The 23,131-nt window shown below is 41.3% G+C and overlaps 1 protein-coding gene across 1 annotated transcript in view; it reads left to right on the top strand.

Annotated features, from left to right (window-relative positions):
• LOC146350943 (uncharacterized) overlaps nt 1-23,131 on the top strand; it is a 351,952-nt gene that overhangs the window by 238,086 nt on the left and 90,735 nt on the right. The window contains 12 exon segments of the mRNA XM_084845663.1: nt 9,251-9,442; nt 9,920-9,943; nt 10,027-10,338; nt 11,365-11,676; nt 12,863-13,174; nt 14,201-14,512; nt 15,539-15,850; nt 16,877-17,188; nt 18,215-18,526; nt 19,553-19,864; nt 20,891-21,202; nt 22,390-22,701. Of these exon segments, the coding sequence (XP_084701789.1) occupies nt 9,251-9,442; nt 9,920-9,943; nt 10,027-10,338; nt 11,365-11,676; nt 12,863-13,174; nt 14,201-14,512; nt 15,539-15,850; nt 16,877-17,188; nt 18,215-18,526; nt 19,553-19,864; nt 20,891-21,202; nt 22,390-22,701 (3,336 nt within the window).

Here is a 23,131-nt window from a genome sequence, read left to right as displayed (position 1 = left end):
TCTGAGCTTACCGGTTTAATGTGCTTGGTGACTTCAGGCCCTCTGTTTTCACCCTCTCTTTCTTTCTCTTTCTCTCTCACTTTTTTTCCAAGTCACAGTTTGTTGTAGTTCTTCTCCTGTGTAGGGTTCAGTCAGTGCTGCCCAGGATGTTTCAAGGTTGGTGGATTGGACCTTATAGAATCAAAGAGACTGCCTTCTAAACAAACATTAAGCTTTATTTAAACAAAGGCTTTCCACAGAACTCCCTCAGGCTGTGATCTCTCTCTCCTCAGGCCAGAAGCAGTGGGCTTTGTTTTTAACTACTTCATGGTTCATCTCAGGAAGCACAACCCATTCAGGCTGTATCAAGTAACTCACATTGTTGCGCACTCCTTCTGGGTTTATCCACTGTCCCCCATATTCATTTTCTAATTAAGGAATCTAATTTAAAAAACAATTTAAGAGGGAATATAAACTGGCAACTCTTTCAAGATGCAGATGATATGTGGGACCATAGAAATTTATTGTCAAGGAAGACCAACAACAACAATCTGAAGAAAGATGATCCAGGATAATTTATTCTCATGGTTCTATAATCATAGAATCATAGAATAGTAGGGTTGGAAGGGGTCTGCAAGACCATCAAGTCCAACCGCCTGCTCAGTGCAGGAATCTAAGTCAATCTAAGCATCCCTGACAGATGGCTGTCCAGCTTCATCTTGAATGCCTCCAGTGTGGGAGAGCCCACCACCTCCCTTGGTAATTGGTTCCATTGTCATATTGCTCTAACAGTCAGGAGGTTTCTCCTGATGTTCAGCCGGAATCTGGCTTCCTGTCACTTGAGCCCATTCTGCATTCTGGGATGATCGAGAAGAGATCCTGACCTTCCTCTCTGTGACAACCTTTCAAGTACTTGAAGAGTGCTATCGTATCTCCCCTCAGTCTTCCCTTCTCAAGGCTAAACATGACCAGTTCTTTCAGTCTCTCCTCACAGGGCTTTGTTTCCAGTCCCCTGATCACCTCTGTTGCCCTTCTGAACCCTCTTGAGTTTGTCTACATCCTTCTTAAAGTGTGGTGACCAGAACCGGACACAGTACTCAAGATGAGGCCTAACCAGTGCTGAGTAGAGGAGAACTAGTACTTCATGTGATTTGGAAGCTATATTTCTATTAATGCAGCCCAAAATGGCATTTGCCTTTTTTGCAGCCACATCACATTGTTGGCTCATATTCAGCTTGTGATCTACAACAATTCCAAGAGCCTTCTCGCTTGTAGTATTGTTGAGCCAAGTATCCCCCATCTTGTAACTGTGCATTTGGTTTCTTTTCCCTAGGTACAGAATTTGGCATTTATCCCTATTAAATGTCATTCTGTTGTTTTCTGCCCAGCACTCCAGCCTATCAAGATCACTTTGAATTCTGTTTCTGTCTTCCAGGGTATTAGCTATCCTGCCCAATTTTGTGTCATCTGCAAATCCGATCAGCATTCCCTGCTCCTCCTCCTCCAAGTCATTAATAAAAATGTTGAAGAGCACTGGGCCTAGGACTAAGCCCTGTGGTACCCCACTCATTACCTCTCCCCAGTTTGAGAAGATCCCATTGATAAGCACTCTTTGAGTCCGATTCTGTAGCCAACTGTGGATCCACCGGATCGTTGTTTCATCTAGCCCACTTTGAGCTAGTTTGCTCATCAGGATATCATGGGGCACTTTGTTGAAAGCTTTGCTGAAGTTGAGGTATATTATGTCCACAGCATTCCCACAGTCCACAAGGGAGGTTTCCTGATAAAAAAAAATGAGATCGGATTAGTCTGGCAGGATTTGTTCTTGACAAATCCATGTTGGCCTCAAGTAATCACTGAATTGTTTTCAAGGTGCTTACAGATGGATTGCTTTATCATCTGCTCCAGAATTTTCCCAGGGATTGATGTCAGACTGCCTGGTCTGTAGTTCCCAGGTTCCTCCTTTTTGCCCTTTTTACAGATAGGGCCAACATTAGCCCTCCTCCAGTCACCTGGCACTTCCCCCATCCTCCATGATTTCTCAAAGATAATGGACAGTGGTTCTGAGAGCTCTTCTGCCAGTTCCTTTATTACTCTAGGATGCACTTCATCTGGCCCTGGAGATTTGAACTCATTCAAAGTAATTAGATGTTCCTTGACCATATGCCTATCCATCTCAAGCTACAATCCTGCCCCTTCGGCCTGTACTATGCCTTTGCCAGGGGGCTCATAGACCCTCTTCGGGAGAAAACTGAGACAAAGTAAGAACTGAGCACTTGGGCCTTTTCCTTGTCATCTGTTATCATTTTACCAACCTTATTTAATAGCTGAACAACCATTTCTTTCCTCTGTCTTTGACTATGCATGTATCTGAAGAAAGCCTTTTTGTTACTTTTAGCATCCCTCACTATCCTCAGCTCATTCTCAGCTTTAGCCTTTCTGATGCCATCCCTGCAATTCTGTGCTACCTGCCAGTTAGGGATGTACGAAAGTCACTTACCTTTTCGCAGCTTTGCTTCGCGGTGGGGGGGAGGCGCTTCGCTTCTCCCCCTGAAATTCAGGCCGGGGGGAGCCTCGCCCAGCCAAAATACAGGCTGGGGGGGAGGCGCCCTGCCTCGCCCGGCCGAAATTCAGGCCGGGGAGAAGCGCCCCGTCTCCCCGGCCGCGAACTAGGAAAGTAAAAAAAAAACACAAAACCCCGTGATAGGCTACGTAACGATTAACATAGCCTATCACGGCTAGATTTGCAAAGTCAGCCATGATAGGCTATGTTAATCATTACGTAGCCTATCACGGCTGACTTTGGGGGAAAAAAAAAAGCGCGTACGCAAATGGCGGCCCCCATGGGGCGCTGCCATTTGCTTTCCTTATTTGGTCCCTGTAGTCTACGTAAAGATTTACGTAGACTACGGCGAAAATAAGGGCAACGCAAATAGCCTTTTCCTTTTCTCATTAGAGTCACTTGCCATGGGACCTTACTGATCATTGTTCTGAGTTTATTAAAATTGGCTTTCCTAAAATCCAGGGTACGTGTTTGGCTACACTTGGCTTTTGCTTCCTTTAGAACCAAGTATGTACTCAAGTATAACATGGTCACTTTCCCAGAGTTCCCATATCTGCTACTTTATCCACTAAGTCATCTCTGTTGGTTAGGATCAAGTCAAGGATAGCCGATCCTCTAGTACCTTCCTCTACTTTCTGTAGGAGGAAATTATCAGCAACACAAGTCAGGAATCTCTTGGAGGGACCATGTTTTGCAGAATTTGTCTCCCAACAAATATCCTCCCAACAATAATGTTATGGCCTAGTTATGTAGCTTGCCTCTTAGTACACACCAGCGGTTCTAAAGCTATATTGAAAGATATGAAAAAAGAGGGCACCTGTTATTTGCATATGGGTTAAAAGGAAGCTATGATATTGAGCACCATTGAGCGTTACTGCAGAGCAGGGGTGCACAACTTGCCCTGCTGAAGGCCTTCATTGTGCTCCCCACCCCCAAGAATGCCTTGGCCCCAACCTGCTGCCGTTGAATCTCCTCCATCGCTCTTTACTTGCTGGAAAAAGCTATCTAGATCAGGGCTGCTGGGGATGGGAGTGGAGAGAAGAACACTCTGCACTCCCTCCTCCAGCAATCCCCACAAAGTTTGCTATTTCCCTGTTGTTGCTCAAAGAGTGCTCTGTGTAAGGATTGCTGAGATGTGGTTTTGTGTTTGTGCACATATGTGTGTGCATGTATGAATACACATGTCCATGCACGTAGCCCCTGATCCCTGAGCCACCATAACATGTGGCCCTCAGAACTGAAAAGGTTGTGCACCCTTGCTCTAGAACCTTTATACAAAAAATGGAATTCTGTGGGGAGTAACAAAGCATTGCATAGTGCTATTCAAGAACTCCCAGCTCAGACATCAAAGAAATTGTTTGGGTTTAATGCCAAAGCAAGTAAGGGTTTGTCCTGTGGCAAATGAATAAATAAATAAATAAATGTTTTGCAATATTTGCAATTGACAGAAGTAATTCTTTCCTTTCAGTTCCAAGAACTGAATACAACACTCTGTGTCTCTGGACCAGGAAACACATATTTTAAAATTTAAAATAACAAAATATAGCATTACTGGAAGCAATGTCTTGCCAACATCAAGCCCCGAGACCACTTCCTCTTTTCAAGTATAATAAGATAAAGATATCAAATTTCATGGCACACCCTCCAAATCCTATACACTATATATTCTGGGGCATGTTTCATTGACTTTGAAGGTAAAAATGTTAAAGATGGGTTCCTTCCTGATCTTTACTTGGTTCTTACTATTGCATGAAGGATGTCTAGGTGCATCAGGTAATATGGCTAAAATTATCAACATTTCCTTTTCTGTTTCTTGTGTTCCCTGTCTACATACACAAATGCATGTAGACCTTCTTAAAAAGATGGGGAAAGGTTGTTGCAAAGGAAAGCATGGTCCTAACAGCCTTAAGATGAAGTACAGGAGGTGTTACATGGACTTAATTTATGTGTATAATCTTGCTGACCATTTCCATTTTTATACAAATTTTAAAAGTTAATTTGTGAAATAGGATTCTTACAAAACATGATACTAAAATCTATATTCCTAAACTTTAAATAATGCATGTTCCAATATAGTATTACAAGAACATATGAAGGCATCATACTGTCTCACACCAATGTGCTGATTGGTATGGATGCAAAGTAGTTGTACAGAGCTAGGAAGCAATTTACACCGGTTCTTCACTGGCTGAAGTTCTTGCCAAATAAAGATTTCAATCTTTATTTGATATTCTTCATTTCTCCATTGCCCCTATACAGCTGTGATTATTTTTGTCACAACGTTGATGTAATCAATAAGAGGTGCTAGGGCATCAGGCAGGATCCTTAGCTGAGGGAAAGCAGGGGTGGGGACATCTCTGGCACTACCACTAATGGGTTAACTTGAACTTTCCTAAAATGTGGCTAAAACTATACCATCTGGGTGTATTATCTTGACTGGCTTATTTTTCTCTGGTACATCTTCTTTGAACTCACATCCCTCTTTGGTCATATTTCATCATATTTGCCCCAGCACCTCCTCCCAATTATTGGTCATGCTATGGCTTACCCCACCCAACTAGCATCAAGTAAGGACATTTTCTTATCTGCAGATGTACCACAAGTGATGTCCAACAGTAATTTTCCTCCTCTTTGTGGCCACTATGCATAGTTCTTCTTTTCTTTTATTCATACACTCATATCACCTTCTCCGCTGGCACAGCTCCCTGTGACCTTGAGCTTGCTCTGTGAAGCCACTTGCAAAGATAGCTTCATTAGCATAGAATGAAAATTCAGGGTCTTCTTGTCCATGGGTCAGGGGTCTGGAATATGAGTCCGGGGTCTTTTAGGGGATCTTCTTGTACGTCCCCCCAAAAGCTTCATTCAGGTCATTCAACCATTTCAAATCAAATTAGCCATCTTCAGTTTGAAGTAGCCTCTTTAGCCTTTCGTGAACAAAACTATTTAACCCTTTTAGTACCAGATTAATACAATACTTTGTGTCTCTGGACCAGGAAACTAAAATATAAAGCATAAAATAAAACATAAAATAACAAAATATAGCATTACTGGAAGCAATGCCTTGCCAACGTTAAAAAAAAACCAACACCCTAGACCACTTCCTCTTTTCAACTATAATGAGATAAAGTAAAAATATCAAATTTCATGGCACACCCTTCGAATTCTATACATTATATATTCTGAGGCATGTTTCATTGACTTTGAAGGTAACAATGGTAAGATGGGTTCCTTGCTGATCTTTACTTGGTTCTTACTGTTGCATGGAGGATGTCTAAGGGTGTCAGGTAATATGGTGAAAATTATCAATGTTCGTTCTCTTTTCTATTTCTTGTTTTCCCTGTCTATATGCACAAATGCATTTCAATTAAACAAGCAAACAAACAAAAAACTTAATGGAATGTTGGTTCATTCCACTTGCCTATTTGAGGAACTGTTCATTGACCACTGATATGCAGATTAGTATGTGCTTTGCCCAGCATTTCAAGGAAAACAAACAAACAAATTTCTGCCTAAGGTACATTAAGGCTGCAATTCTACACATATTTTCCTTTGAGCAATGGGAATTAATTCTGAGTAGATGTGCATAGTATCGCATTGTGGGTTGTAATTTTAAACATACTCTCCTATGAGTACTTTCCATTGTACTCATTGGAGCTTACTTCTGAGAAGGCATTTATCGGATTGCACTGTTACAAGATTATCACATATAGATATAGGAAGATCTAACAAGCAATACATAATTTACCTTTCTGTATGGTAGAAGTGGGCCTGGTATGTCAGCTCCATGCATTGGGCCAGATTGATCACTGAAGTACCATCTCAAGCAGACCTATATTAGCTTTGTATGCTCCTATTAAAGGTATTGCTTAATGCTGGATTTTGGATCCCCCGCCCCCACCCCGGATTTTGGATACGATTATCCTATGGATGAATATTAAACTTCTACCAGCATTCTACAAATGCTCTAATGGGAATTCATATACCTTTCTTCTTCCCTTTCAGGAGCTGCTGCATCAGAACCACCTGGTAATTCTTATGCGACTTACAATTTCTTAAGCATATGCTTATATGTGCTTGCCTCCAGCAACACCAGACAGGCCGCTCACAAAAGCAGCCTCAGATGGCCTTCTCTTTGTCCCATCAGCCAGGACAGCTAGGCTGGTGAGGACAAGGGAGAGGGCCTTCTCTATGGTGGCCCCCGCTCTGTGGAACTCCCTCCCTAGGGAACACCGCCATGCCTCCTCTTTAAAGAGCTTCCGCCACGCATTGAAAACTTCGTTGTTCAGACAGGCATTTGGGGTGGGCTAGGGAAATTTTAGAAAATGATGTTTTAATGTGAAATTTTACTGTTTTTAAACTGTTTGCATTATTGTACATTGCCTAGAGTGGACAGGTGACTGGCCAGATGGGCGATTAAGAAATTTAATAAATAAATATTGCAAATTCATTCTTACCTCTTAGATGAAATAGGGTTCCATATATAAATGTATTCTGCTTTCTTACGCCAATGTGCTGATTGTTATGCAAAGTATCCAAGTATCTTGAAAGTAGTTGTACAGACCTAGGAAGGTTGGACAGAGCTAGGAAAGGGCATCAGGCAGGATCCTTAGCTGAGGGGAAGCATGTCAGCGGGCCCTAGCCAGCCCCTTTCAGTCAATTCCAGTAGCCAACTCCAGACACAGACAAAGGATTCTTTTCAAGGCTTTATTCCTTTTACAGCTTAATAACTCTATCACCAGCGACTAAGCTATGAACAGCGGAGTAACCTATGCTCGGGTTGGAAACAGTTGGTCCCCGTTTGAACGGGAATCACTTGCAGACCCTGAATGTATGGGCTAGGGAGAGTCCCTCCCCTTTCCCCTTGGGTCCTCTGCACACGACCATTGCTTGCGCGCCAAACGGGCGCTACGCCTCCTTTCCGCGCCCTCCATAGCTCGTTGCTCTTTGCGTCTGCGTCAAGCATCCAGCCAGCTCTCCTCCCATGCTCTTTCACTCCCAGGACCACTATCTATGTCTGGAATGCCAGCAGGAGGAATCTCTGCCAGCTGCAGGGCCTGGCAGGGATGAGCGCGCTCCTCTCCCATGGATGGCTGTTCCTCCTCAGAATCAGAACTGCTCTGAGGTTCTATGGGCTCAGTATCCACCCTGACAAAGCACAGGTGGGGCTCTCAGCACCCTCATTTACAGAGAAGTTCACGTAAGGGCCCTTGGAAGATATAACTATGGGCCACTCATTGCATGTACCCAGTTGGGTGGAGCAGCAGTCACTAAAAAGACATAAACTGTTGACAGCTGTAGCTCCTTCCACCTTCTCAACATGACCCCTGGGCAAACATTTCGGTCAGCAGATAAAATACTGGTGAATATGCTTAGAACAAAGGTATTAGATAACAAACAGCAGTAAGATCACAAATACTACACAAAGACACAAGAACATATCCACACAACCACATTCTCCCAGATGTTGATAGAAGGAGACAATCCAGGGATGAAAACTGCATATGTTGTCATGGTCCAGTGAATTTCACTACTAGCTGGGTGAACAGATACAGGGTGAAAAAAAATTCAGTGTCCTCATTGTGACACTAAGGAATGGGTGTTTGACAGCCAGATCATGATGGACAAATCAGTCTATTTCTGGCCTGTGTTCCATGCTATTTCTGCATTGATCTGTGATTGTTATTTTAATCCACTCAAAAATATTAAATTAAATATGTATTTAAATACACACTTTAAAACATGTTTTCTCTAAACACACACAGTTCTGTATGTTTTCCTCTCAAAATATTTCTAATGGCACAATCCTATGAATGTTTAGACAGAAAAAAGTCTTACAACTCACAGCACTCCCCAGCCAGCCATGTCAAGTCCTGTGAGTTGCAGGACATTTTTCTGTCTAAACATGCATCAAATTATGCTCAAAATGTACTTCTTCATAGACTGTGCATTCCTCAAGCATCCCAAATAGCAGATGAAAGGGAAAAGAAAGCAGAACAGTAACATATAGGTGTGCCGAATTCTGTGAACATCAGCCTATGTTTGAAAAATATAATATCCATATCAAATAAGTAAATAATTATCTCTCTTTTTTAATTCACAGTTTCTGTAGGACCTGATATACTAGGCACATCTAATTTTATTTTACTTACCAAATACTTTCAATTATGAAGGAAGATGTTTTTAAAAAAATGTTCTCCAATAACCTTTTGCATTTTAAATTGCACAAAACTGTGTCCAGCAGAACCATTGAAAATGTAAATTGTACTTTTATTTTGGTTGTATTTAGTATACATACCTTTCACAGGTTATCACTGTTTCTTACATTTGGCTTTTTATATTGACTTTAGGAAAATACAGAGGGTGGGATCCAGATTTAGGCACATGCAGCTGGACTGGTAGAACTGGAAATCCCTGCCCCGGCTTCCCTCAAGCAGCACCTCCACCTCCCTGAAAATGTTCCACAGGGGATCATGGGATCCTGCTGAATGTGGTGCTCTGTGGTGCAGGGGGGGAAGCGGATCCCAAAATTCAGGTGGAGTCACCTATTGTGAGTGGAGCAATACTGTCAACGGAAAGCAGAATCTGGATCCAAAAGATTTTGTTTTAATACTTTTGTTTTGTTTTGTTGGCCTATTCTAACAGGGAAGAAATCAAATTCTTGAGAGCTCAAAGTATCACTTCTAAAAGGATTATCTTTTATTGTTTAAGATGCTACCCTGAGGCTGGTAAATGGCACAACCAGATGCCAAGGTCGAGTTGAAGTGAATTACAGAGGAAACTGGGGGACGGTCTGTGATGATTCCTGGGACATAGAGGATGCATAGGTTGTCTGCCGACAGCTTGGATGTGGATGGGCTCGATCAGCACCAGGGAGTGCCCAATTTGGCCAAGGCTCAGGCAGTATTGTCCTGGGCGATATTAAACATGCTTTAATATGTGTAGTTTAGATTAAAAGAGCAGTAACATGTGTTCGGATGATAGCACAGTACACACATCCAATACCTAAATAATTATTTTCTTTGCTTTCTGATTTTATAGGACCTGAAATACCAGGTACATTTATTTCTTATAATATTCTTGCAGTGATTAACTGTTTCTAATTCATGTCTGGGTGTTCAGCACCAACTTTTGAAAATATAGACAATTATTTCAATGTTCATTATATGTAGAATATATCCTTCCAAGATTTTCATAATGGTGTTACTTTTCGATCCTGATATTGAAACTTATTTTTAGTGTATACAAGTTTTTCTTCAGGGTTGTCATATTATATAGGAGCAGAATGTAGGCAGAGGATGGACATATTTATGGGCATTCACCTAAGTTTGAAACATAGAATAACTATACCAAATAATGCATACTTTTCTTTATCCACAGCGTCTCCAGCTTCTGATATAACTGGTACGTTTTACTGATTCAATTAATTAAAAAAACCCAAATATTAGCTGTTCCCCCATAAGAGTTTCTATTACTGTTGTTGATAGACGCTCCTGTGAGACTGGTCAATAGTAGCAATAGATGTCAAGGTCGACTTGAAGTGAATTACAGAGGATCCTGGGGGACGGTCTGTGATGATTCCTGGGACACACAGGATGCACAGGTGGTCTGCAGACAGCTTGGATGTGGATGGGCTCTATCAGCACCAGGGAATGCCCGATTTGGCCAAGGCTCGGGTTCTATTGTCCTCGATGACGTGCAGTGCAGAGGAAATGAATCTTCTCTTCAGCAGTGCTCCCACAGCGGGTGGGCATCCCATAACTGTGGCCATCACGAAGATGCCGGTGTCATCTGCTCGGGTAAGTTTGGAATTCCTTTCTTCTTCCAAAATCTATTCCACGTCCATATAATGGCAGCAGATCACTTGTCAAAAACAAAGCTTTCTGAATGGGATTTTCTTTTTTTTCTTTTTTTTCCAGAAAGGGCTTGTGTAGAATAGAAGGCTCTTTTTCATTGTGGTCATCTACACGGGTGCTCTTTCCCTCTTTCCTTTGCAAACTTACGTTTGTTAATGTATTTTCCCCAGTCATTCTGTTTCTTCTCTTTGACTATCAACTGGAAAGGAACCAGACATTTTCAGAAATAAATAGTAACATGTTGCGACTCAAAGAATGGATCTGTCTGTTGCTTTTTAATGTTAAGAATACACCGGATATTCCCACTGGTGACACATTTAAAGTAACCTGCGGTTAGGAGCTCAGGTTTCCTTTGGAATTTTTGTGCGGAAGCTTAATTAACAAACTAACCATAACAAGAATATGTATCCGCATCGAAACTATTAACGTTAAGCTCTATTTGAATACTATCAAAGCCTATCCAAGGCTTTGAACAAGAATCTGTCTATGTGCCTAATCTATGATAAAATTGTGTCCAAACACTAAATACTATTTTCTTCTCTTTTTACTTCATGCCGTCTACAGGGTCTGATCTACAAGGTACATTGCATTTTTTTCATTTATCCACATACTCTCCGTTGTTGTTTCCATCTTATGTTTGCTTGTTCAGACGAGTTTTTCAAAATTGTAAGGCTGCAATCCCAGACACATGACATGGGATGAAATCTCAGTGAACTCGGTGAGATTTACTTCTGGGCAGAAATGGACAGGGGATTGCAAGATTAATTGTGACCTCATGTGGTTATCCTTGGAATGCATCTTTTTAGAGTTCATTGCCATTTTGTAGGTTTGACTCCTAATGCTGAAATGTCTTTTAGGAAAAGACATTTGTTTTAATGTTCCTGTTCCTCTCCACTGTTATAGTTGAGAAACTCGTTCTTGAGTGCTCAAAGTATCACTTCTAACAGGACTGTCTTTTGTTGTGCAAAGATGCTCCTGTGAGACTGGTCAATAGTAGCAATAGATGTCAAGGTCGACTTGAAGTGAATTACAGAGGATCCTGGGGGACGGTCTGTGATGATTCCTGGGACACACAGGATGCACAGGTGGTCTGCAGACAGCTTGGATGTGGATGGGCTCTATCAGCACCAGGGAATGCCCGATTTGGCCAAGGCTCGGGTTCTATTGTCCTCGATGACATGCAGTGCAGAGGAAATGAATCTTCTCTTCAGCAGTGCTCCCACAGCGGGTGGGCATCCCATAACTGTGGCCATCATGAAGATGCCGGTGTCATCTGCTCGGGTAAGTTTGGAATTCCTTTCTTCTTCCAAAATCTATTCCACGTCCATATAATGGCAGCAGATCACTTGTCAAAAACAAAGCTTTCTGAATGGGATTTTCTTTTTTTTCTTTTTTTTCAGAAAGGGCTTGTGTAGAATAGAAGGCTCTTTTTCATTGTGGTCATCTACACGGGTGCTCTTTCCCTCTTTCCTTTGCAAATTTACGTTTGTTAATGTATTTTCCCAAGTCATTCTGTTTCTTCTCTTTGACTATCAACTGGAAAGGAACCAGAAATTTTCAGAAATAAATAGTAACATGTTGCGACTCAAAGAATGGATCTGTCTGTTGCTTTTTAATGTTAAGAATACACCGGATATTCCCACTGGTGACACATTTAAAGGAACCTGCGGTTAGGAGCTCAGGTTTCGTTTGGAATTTTTGTGCGGAAGCTGAATTAACAAACTAACCATAACAAGAATATGTATCCGCATCGAAACTATTAACGTTAAGCTCTATTTGAATACTATCAAAGCCTATCCAAGATAGAACAAGAATCTGTCTATGTGCCTAATCTATGATAAAATTGTGTCCAAACACTAAATACCATTTTCTTCTCTTTTTACTTCATGCCTTCTACAGGGTCTGATCTACAAGGTACATTTCATTTTTTTCATTTATCCACATACTATCCGTTGTTGTTTCCATCTTATGTTTGCCCTTTCTTATGTGCCTAATCTATGATAAAATTGTGTCCAAACACTAAATACTATTTTCTTCTCTTTTTACTTCATGCCGTCTACAGGGTCTGATCTACAAGGTACATTGCATTTTTTTCATTTATCCACATACTCTCCGTTGTTGTTTCCATCTTATGTTTGCTTGTTCAGACGAGTTTTTCAAAATTGTAAGGCTGCAATCCCAGACACATGACATGGGATGAAATCTCAGTGAACTCGGTGAGATTTACTTCTGGGCAGAAATGGACAGGGGATTGCAAGATTAATTGTGACCTCATGTGGTTATCCTTGGAATGCATCTTTTTAGAGTTCATTGCCATTTTGTAGGTTTGACTCCTAATGCTGAAATGTCTTTTAGGAAAAGACATTTGTTTTAATGTTCCTGTTCCTCCCCGCTGTTATAGTTGAGAAACTCGTTCTTGAGTGCTCAAAGTATCACTTCTAACAGGACTGTCTTTTGTTGTGCAAAGATGCTCCTGTGAGACTGGTCAATAGTAGCAATAGATGTCAAGGTCGACTTGAAGTGAATTACAGAGGATCCTGGGGGACGGTCTGTGATGATTCCTGGGACACACAGGATGCACAGGTGGTCTGCAGACAGCTTGGATGTGGATGGGCTCTATCAGCACCAGGGAATGCCCGATTTGGCCAAGGCTCGGGTTCTATTGTCCTCGATGACGTGCAGTGCAGAGGAAATGAATCTTCTCTTCAGCAGTGCTCCCACAGCGGGTGGGCATCCCATAACTGTGGCCATCACGAAGATGCCGGTGTCATCTGCTCGGGTAAGTTTGGAATTCCTTTCTTCTTCCAAAATCTATTCCACGTCCATATAATGGCAGCAGATCACTTGTCAAAAACAAAGCTTTCTGAATGGGATTTTCTTTTTTTTCTTTTTTTTCCAGAAAGGGCTTGTGTAGAATAGAAGGCTCTTTTTCATTGTGGTCATCTACACGGGTGCTCTTTCCCTCTTTCCTTTGCAAATTTACGTTTGTTAATGTATTTTCCCCAGTCATTCTGTTTCTTCTCTTTGACTATCAACTGGAAAGGAACCAGAAATTTTCAGAAATAAATAGGAACATGTTGCGACTCAGAGAATGGATCTGTCTGTTGCTTTTTAATGTTAAGAATACACCGGATATTCCCACTGGTGACACAAATAAAGTAACCTGCGGTTAGGAGCTCAGGTTTCCTTTGGAATTTTTGTGTGGAAGCTTAATTAACAAACTAACCATAACAAGAATATGTATCCGCATCGAAACTATTAACGTTAAGCTCTATTTGAATACTATCAAAGCCTATCCAAGGCTTTGAACAAGAATCTGTCTATGTGCCTAATCTATGATAAAATTGTGTCCAAACACTAAATACTATTTTCTTCTCTTTTTACTTCATGCCGTCTACAGGGTCTGATCTACAAGGTACATTGCATTTTTTTCATTTATCCACATACTCTCCGTTGTTGTTTCCATCTTATGTTTGCTTGTTCAGACGAGTTTTTCAAAATTGTAAGGCTGCAATCCCAGACACATGACATGGGATGAAATCTCAGTGAACTCGGTGAGATTTACTTCTGGGCAGAAATGGACAGGGGATTGCAAGATTAATTGTGACCTCATGTGGTTATCCTTGGAATGCATCTTTTTAGAGTTCATTGCCATTTTGTAGGTTTGACTCCTAATGCTGAAATGTCTTTTAGGAAAAGACATTTGTTTTAATGTTCCTGTTCCTCCCCGCTGTTATAGTTGAGAAACTCGTTCTTGAGTGCTCAAAGTATCACTTCTAACAGGACTGTCTTTTGTTGTGCAAAGATGCTCCTGTGAGACTGGTCAATAGTAGCAATAGATGTCAAGGTCGACTTGAAGTGAATTACAGAGGATCCTGGGGGACGGTCTGTGATGATTCCTGGGACACACAGGATGCACAGGTGGTCTGCAGACAGCTTGGATGTGGATGGGCTCTATCAGCACCAGGGAATGCCCGATTTGGCCAAGGCTCGGGTTCTATTGTCCTCGATGACGTGCAGTGCAGAGGAAATGAATCTTCTCTTCAGCAGTGCTCCCACAGCGGGTGGGCATCCCATAACTGTGGCCATCACGAAGATGCCGGTGTCATCTGCTCGGGTAAGTTTGGAATTCCTTTCTTCTTCCAAAATCTATTCCACGTCCATACTATGGCAGCAGATCACTTGTCAAAAACAAAGCTTTCTGAATGGGATTTTCTTTTTTTTCTTTTTTTTCCAGAAAGGGCTTGTGTAGAATAGAAGGCTCTTTTTCATTGTGGTCATCTACACGGGTGCTCTTTCCCTCTTTCCTTTGCAAATTTACGTTTGTTAATGTATTTTCCCCAGTCATTCTGTTTCTTCTCTTTGACTATCAACTGGAAAGGAACCAGAAATTTTCAGAAATAAATAGGAACATGTTGCGACTCAGAGAATGGATCTGTCTGTTGCTTTTTAATGTTAAGAATACACCGGATATTCCCACTGGTGACACAAATAAAGTAACCTGCGGTTAGGAGCTCAGGTTTCCTTTGGAATTTTTGTGTGGAAGCTTAATTAACAAACTAACCATAACAAGAATATGTATCCGCATCGAAACTATTAACGTTAAGCTCTATTTGAATACTATCAAAGCCTATCCAAGGCTTTGAACAAGAATCTGTCTATGTGCCTAATCTATGATAAAATTGTGTCCAAACACTAAATACTATTTTCTTCTCTTTTTACTTCATGCCGTCTACAGGGTCTGATCTACAAGGTACATTGCATTTTTTTCATTTATCCACATACTCTCCGTTGTTGTTTCCATCTTATGTTTGCTTGTTCAGACGAGTTTTTCAAAATTGTAAGGCTGCAATCCCAGACACATGACATGGGATGAAATCTCAGTGAACTCGGTGAGATTTACTTCTGGGCAGAAATGGACAGGGGATTGCAAGATTAATTGTGACCTCATGTGGTTATCCTTGGAATGCATCTTTTTAGAGTTCATTGCCATTTTGTAGGTTTGACTCCTAATGCTGAAATGTCTTTTAGGAAAAGACATTTGTTTTAATGTTCCTGTTCCTCCCCGCTGTTATAGTTGAGAAACTCGTTCTTGAGTGCTCAAAGTATCACTTCTAACAGGACTGTCTTTTGTTGTGCAAAGATGCTCCTGTGAGACTGGTCAATAGTAGCAATAGATGTCAAGGTCGACTTGAAGTGAATTACAGAGGATCCTGGGGGACGGTCTGTGATGATTCCTGGGACACACAGGATGCACAGGTGGTCTGCAGACAGCTTGGATGTGGATGGGCTCTATCAGCACCAGGGAATGCCCGATTTGGCCAAGGCTCGGGTTCTATTGTCCTCGATGACGTGCAGTGCAGAGGAAATGAATCTTCTCTTCAGCAGTGCTCCCACAGCGGGTGGGCATCCCATAACTGTGGCCATCACGAAGATGCCGGTGTCATCTGCTCGGGTAAGTTTGGAATTCCTTTCTTCTTCCAAAATCTATTCCACGTCCATATAATGGCAGCAGATCACTTGTCAAAAACAAAGCTTTCTGAATGGGATTTTCTTTTTTTTCTTTTTTTTCCAGAAAGGGCTTGTGTAGAATAGAAGGCTCTTTTTCATTGTGGTCATCTACACGGGTGCTCTTTCCCTCTTTCCTTTGCAAATTTACGTTTGTTAATGTATTTTCCCCAGTCATTCTGTTTCTTCTCTTTGACTATCAACTGGAAAGGAACCAGAAATTTTCAGAAATAAATAGGAACATGTTGCGACTCAGAGAATGGATCTGTCTGTTGCTTTTTAATGTTAAGAATACACCGGATATTCCCACTGGTGACACAAATAAAGTAACCTGCGGTTAGGAGCTCAGGTTTCCTTTGGAATTTTTGTGTGGAAGCTTAATTAACAAACTAACCATAACAAGAATATGTATCCGCATCGAAACTATTAACGTTAAGCTCTATTTGAATACTATCAAAGCCTATCCAAGGCTTTGAACAAGAATCTGTCTATGTGCCTAATCTATGATAAAATTGTGTCCAAACACTAAATACTATTTTCTTCTCTTTTTACTTCATGCCGTCTACAGGGTCTGATCTACAAGGTACATTGCATTTTTTTCATTTATCCACATACTCTCCGTTGTTGTTTCCATCTTATGTTTGCTTGTTCAGACGAGTTTTTCAAAATTGTAAGGCTGCAATCCCAGACACATGACATGGGATGAAATCTCAGTGAACTCGGTGAGATTTACTTCTGGGCAGAAATGGACAGGGGATTGCAAGATTAATTGTGACCTCATGTGGTTATCCTTGGAATGCATCTTTTTAGAGTTCATTGCCATTTTGTAGGTTTGACTCCTAATGCTGAAATGTCTTTTAGGAAAAGACATTTGTTTTAATGTTCCTGTTCCTCCCCGCTGTTATAGTTGAGAAACTCGTTCTTGAGTGCTCAAAGTATCACTTCTAACAGGACTGTCTTTTGTTGTGCAAAGATGCTCCTGTGAGACTGGTCAATAGTAGCAATAGATGTCAAGGTCGACTTGAAGTGAATTACAGAGGATCCTGGGGGACGGTCTGTGATGATTCCTGGGACACACAGGATGCACAGGTGGTCTGCAGACAGCTTGGATGTGGATGGGCTCTATCAGCACCAGGGAATGCCCGATTTGGCCAAGGCTCGGGTTCTATTGTCCTCGATGACGTGCAGTGCAGAGGAAATGAATCTTCTCTTCAGCAGTGCTCCCACAGCGGGTGGGCATCCCATAACTGTGGCCATCACGAAGATGCCGGTGTCATCTGCTCGGGTAAGTTTGGAATTCCTTTCTTCTTCCAAAATCTATTCCACGTCCATACTATGGCAGCAGATCACTTGTCAAAAACAAAGCTTTCTGAATGGGATTTTCTTTTTTTTCTTTTTTTTCCAGAAAGGGCTTGTGTAGAATAGAAGGCTCTTTTTCATTGTGGTCATCTACACGGGTGCTCTTTCCCTCTTTCCTTTGCAAATTTACGTTTGTTAATGTATTTTCCCCAGTCATTCTGTTTCTTCTCTTTGACTATCAACTGGAAAGGAACCAGAAATTTTCAGAAATAAATAGGAACATGTTGCGACTCAGAGAATGGATCTGTCTGTTGCTTTTTAATGTTAAGAATACACCGGATATTCCCACTGGTGACACAAATAAAGTAACCTGCGGTTAGGAGCTCAGGTTTCCTTTGGAATTTTTGTGTGGAAGCTTAATTAACAAACTAACCATAACAAGAATATGTATCCGCATCGAAACTATTAACGTTAAGCTCTATTTGAATACTATCAAAGCCTATCCAAGGCTTTGAACAAGAATCTGTCTATGTGCCTAATCTATGATAAAATTGTGTCCAAACACTAAATACTATTTTCTTCTCTTTTTACTTCATGCCGTCTACAGGGTCTGATCTACAAGGTACATTGCATTTTTTTCATTTATCCACATACTCTCCGTTGTTGTTTCCATCTTATGTTTGCTTGTTCAGACGAGTTTTTCAAAATTGTAAGGCTGCAATCCCAGACACATGACATGGGATGAAATCTCAGTGAACTCGGTGAGATTTACTTCTGGGCAGAAATGGACAGGGGATTGCAAGATTAATTGTGACCTCATGTGGTTATCCTTGGAATGCATCTTTTTAGAGTTCATTGCCATTTTGTAGGTTTGACTCCTAATGCTGAAATGTCTTTTAGGAAAAGACATTTGTTTTAATGTTCCTGTTCCTCCCCGCTGTTATAGTTGAGAAACTCGTTCTTGAGTGCTCAAAGTATCACTTCTAACAGGACTGTCTTTTGTTGTGCAAAGATGCTCCTGTGAGACTGGTCAATAGTAGCAATAGATGTCAAGGTCGACTTGAAGTGAATTACAGAGGATCCTGGGGGACGGTCTGTGATGATTCCTGGGACACACAGGATGCACAGGTGGTCTGCAGACAGCTTGGATGTGGATGGGCTCTATCAGCACCAGGGAATGCCCGATTTGGCCAAGGCTCGGGTTCTATTGTCCTCGATGACGTGCAGTGCAGAGGAAATGAATCTTCTCTTCAGCAGTGCTCCCACAGCGGGTGGGCATCCCATAACTGTGGCCATCACGAAGATGCCGGTGTCATCTGCTCGGGTAAGTTTGGAATTCCTTTCTTCTTCCAAAATCTATTCCACGTCCATACTATGGCAGCAGATCACTTGTCAAAAACAAAGCTTTCTGAATGGGATTTTCTTTTTTTTCTTTTTTTTCCAGAAAGGGCTTGTGTAGAATAGAAGGCTCTTTTTCATTGTGGTCATCTACACGGGTGCTCTTTCCCTCTTTCCTTTGCAAATTTACGTTTGTTAATGTATTTTCCCCAGTCATTCTGTTTCTTCTCTTTGACTATCAACTGGAAAGGAACCAGAAATTTTCAGAAATAAATAGGAACATGTTGCGACTCAGAGAATGGATCTGTCTGTTGCTTTTTAATGTTAAGAATACACCGGATATTCCCACTGGTGACACAAATAAAGTAACCTGCGGTTAGGAGCTCAGGTTTCCTTTGGAATTTTTGTGTGGAAGCTTAATTAACAAACTAACCATAACAAGAATATGTATCCGCATCGAAACTATTAACGTTAAGCTCTATTTGAATACTATCAAAGCCTATCCAAGGCTTTGAACAAGAATCTGTCTATGTGCCTAATCTATGATAAAATTGTGTCCAAACACTAAATACTATTTTCTTCTCTTTTTACTTCATGCCGTCTACAGGGTCTGATCTACAAGGTACATTGCATTTTTTTCATTTATCCACATACTCTCCGTTGTTGTTTCCATCTTATGTTTGCTTGTTCAGACGAGTTTTTCAAAATTGTAAGGCTGCAATCCCAGACACATGACATGGGATGAAATCTCAGTGAACTCGGTGAGATTTACTTCTGGGCAGAAATGGACAGGGGATTGCAAGATTAATTGTGACCTCATGTGGTTATCCTTGGAATGCATCTTTTTAGAGTTCATTGCCATTTTGTAGGTTTGACTCCTAATGCTGAAATGTCTTTTAGGAAAAGACATTTGTTTTAATGTTCCTGTTCCTCCCCGCTGTTATAGTTGAGAAACTCGTTCTTGAGTGCTCAAAGTATCACTTCTAACAGGACTGTCTTTTGTTGTGCAAAGATGCTCCTGTGAGACTGGTCAATAGTAGCAATAGATGTCAAGGTCGACTTGAAGTGAATTACAGAGGATCCTGGGGGACGGTCTGTGATGATTCCTGGGACACACAGGATGCACAGGTGGTCTGCAGACAGCTTGGATGTGGATGGGCTCTATCAGCACCAGGGAATGCCCGATTTGGCCAAGGCTCGGGTTCTATTGTCCTCGATGACGTGCAGTGCAGAGGAAATGAATCTTCTCTTCAGCAGTGCTCCCACAGCGGGTGGGCATCCCATAACTGTGGCCATCACGAAGATGCCGGTGTCATCTGCTCGGGTAAGTTTGGAATTCCTTTCTTCTTCCAAAATCTATTCCACGTCCATACTATGGCAGCAGATCACTTGTCAAAAACAAAGCTTTCTGAATGGGATTTTCTTTTTTTTCTTTTTTTTCCAGAAAGGGCTTGTGTAGAATAGAAGGCTCTTTTTCATTGTGGTCATCTACACGGGTGCTCTTTCCCTCTTTCCTTTGCAAATTTACGTTTGTTAATGTATTTTCCCCAGTCATTCTGTTTCTTCTCTTTGACTATCAACTGGAAAGGAACCAGAAATTTTCAGAAATAAATAGGAACATGTTGCGACTCAGAGAATGGATCTGTCTGTTGCTTTTTAATGTTAAGAATACACCGGATATTCCCACTGGTGACACAAATAAAGTAACCTGCGGTTAGGAGCTCAGGTTTCCTTTGGAATTTTTGTGTGGAAGCTTAATTAACAAACTAACCATAACAAGAATATGTATCCGCATCGAAACTATTAACGTTAAGCTCTATTTGAATACTATCAAAGCCTATCCAAGGCTTTGAACAAGAATCTGTCTATGTGCCTAATCTATGATAAAATTGTGTCCAAACACTAAATACTATTTTCTTCTCTTTTTACTTCATGCCGTCTACAGGGTCTGATCTACAAGGTACATTGCATTTTTTTCATTTATCCACATACTCTCCGTTGTTGTTTCCATCTTATGTTTGCTTGTTCAGACGAGTTTTTCAAAATTGTAAGGCTGCAATCCCAGACACATGACATGGGATGAAATCTCAGTGAACTCGGTGAGATTTACTTCTGGGCAGAAATGGACAGGGGATTGCAAGATTAATTGTGACCTCATGTGGTTATCCTTGGAATGCATCTTTTTAGAGTTCATTGCCATTTTGTAGGTTTGACTCCTAATGCTGAAATGTCTTTTAGGAAAAGACATTTGTTTTAATGTTCCTGTTCCTCCCCGCTGTTATAGTTGAGAAACTCGTTCTTGAGTGCTCAAAGTATCACTTCTAACAGGACTGTCTTTTGTTGTGCAAAGATGCTCCTGTGAGACTGGTCAATAGTAGCAATAGATGTCAAGGTCGACTTGAAGTGAATTACAGAGGATCCTGGGGGACGGTCTGTGATGATTCCTGGGACACACAGGATGCACAGGTGGTCTGCAGACAGCTTGGATGTGGATGGGCTCTATCAGCACCAGGGAATGCCCGATTTGGCCAAGGCTCGGGTTCTATTGTCCTCGATGACGTGCAGTGCAGAGGAAATGAATCTTCTCTTCAGCAGTGCTCCCACAGCGGGTGGGCATCCCATAACTGTGGCCATCACGAAGATGCCGGTGTCATCTGCTCGGGTAAGTTTGGAATTCCTTTCTTCTTCCAAAATCTATTCCACGTCCATACTATGGCAGCAGATCACTTGTCAAAAACAAAGCTTTCTGAATGGGATTTTCTTTTTTTTCTTTTTTTTCCAGAAAGGGCTTGTGTAGAATAGAAGGCTCTTTTTCATTGCGGTCATCTACACGGGTGCTCTTTCCCTCTTTCCTTTGCAAATTTACGTTTGTTAATGTATTTTCCCCAGTCATTCTGTTTCTTCTCTTTGACTATCAACTGGAAAGGAACCAGAAATTTTCAGAAATAAATAGGAACATGTTGCGACTCAGAGAATGGATCTGTCTGTTGCTTTTTAATGTTAAGAATACACCGGATATTCCCACTGGTGACACAAATAAAGTAACCTGCGGTTAGGAGCTCAGGTTTCCTTTGGAATTTTTGTGTGGAAGCTTAATTAACAAACTAACCATAACAAGAATATGTATCCGCATCGAAACTATTAACGTTAAGCTCTATTTGAATACTATCAAAGCCTATCCAAGATAGAACAAGAATCTGTCTATGTGCCTAATCTATGATAAAATTGTGTCCAAACACTAAATACCATTTTCTTCTCTTTTTACTTCATGCCTTCTACAGGGTCTGATCTACAAGGTACATTTCATTTTTTTCATTTATCCACATACTATCCGTTGTTGTTTCCATCTTATGTTTGCCCTTTCTTATGTGCCTAATCTATGATAAAATTGTGTCCAAACACTAAATACTATTTTCTTCTCTTTTTACTTCATGCCGTCTACAGGGTCTGATCTACAAGGTACATTGCATTTTTTTCATTTATCCACATACTCTCCGTTGTTGTTTCCATCTTATGTTTGCTTGTTCAGCCGGGTTTTTCAAAATTGTAAGGCTGCAATCCCAGACACATGACATGGGATGAAATCTCAGTGAACTCGGTGAGATTTACTTCTGGGCAGAAATGGACAGGGGATTGCAAGATTAATTGTGACCTCATGTGGTTATACTTGGAATGCATCTTTTTAGAGTTCATTGCCATTTTGTAGGTTTGACTCCTAATGCTGAAATGTCTTTTAGGAAAAGACATTTGTTTTAATGTTCCTGTTCCTCCCCGCTGTTATAATTGAGAAACTCGTTCTTGAGTGCTCAAAGTATCACTTCTAACAGGACTGTCTTTTGTTGTGCAAAGATGCTCCTGTGAGACTGGTCAATAGTAGCAATAGATGTCAAGGTCGACTTGAAGTGAATTACAGAGGATCCTGGGGGACGGTCTGTGATGATTCCTGGGACACACAGGATGCACAGGTGGTCTGCAGACAGCTTGGATGTGGATGGGCTCTATCAGCACCAGGGAATGCCCGATTTGGCCAAGGCTCGGGTTCAATTGTCCTCGATGACGTGCAGTGCAGAGGAAATGAATCTTCTCTTCAGCAGTGCTCCCACAGCGGGTGGGCATCCCATAACTGTGGCCATCATGAAGATGCCGGTGTCATCTGCTCGGGTAAGTTTGGAATTCCTTTCTTCTTCCAAAATCTATTCCACGTCCATATAATGGCAGCAGATCACTTGTCAAAAACAAAGCTTTCTGAATGGGATTTTCTTTTTTTTCTTTTTTTTCAGAAAGGGCTTGTGTAGAATAGAAGGCTCTTTTTCATTGTGGTCATCTACACGGGTGCTCTTTCCCTCTTTCCTTTGCAAATTTACGTTTGTTAATGTATTTTCCCCAGTCATTCTGTTTCTTCTCTTTGACTATCAACTGGAAAGGAACCAGAAATTTTCAGAAATAAATAGTAACATGTTGCGACTCAAAGAATGGATCTGTCTGTTGCTTTTTAATGTTAAGAATACACCGGATATTCCCACTGGTGACACATTTAAAGGAACCTGCGGTTAGGAGCTCAGGTTTCCTTTGGAATTTTTGTGCGGAAGCT

This window comes from Heloderma suspectum, chromosome 3, assembly GCF_057233095.1.
Source record: "Heloderma suspectum isolate Gila_16-S chromosome 3, 16-S_ref, whole genome shotgun sequence".
Lineage (NCBI taxonomy): Eukaryota > Metazoa > Chordata > Lepidosauria > Squamata > Helodermatidae > Heloderma > Heloderma suspectum.
This window is presented reverse-complemented; position numbering and strand designations above follow the sequence as displayed.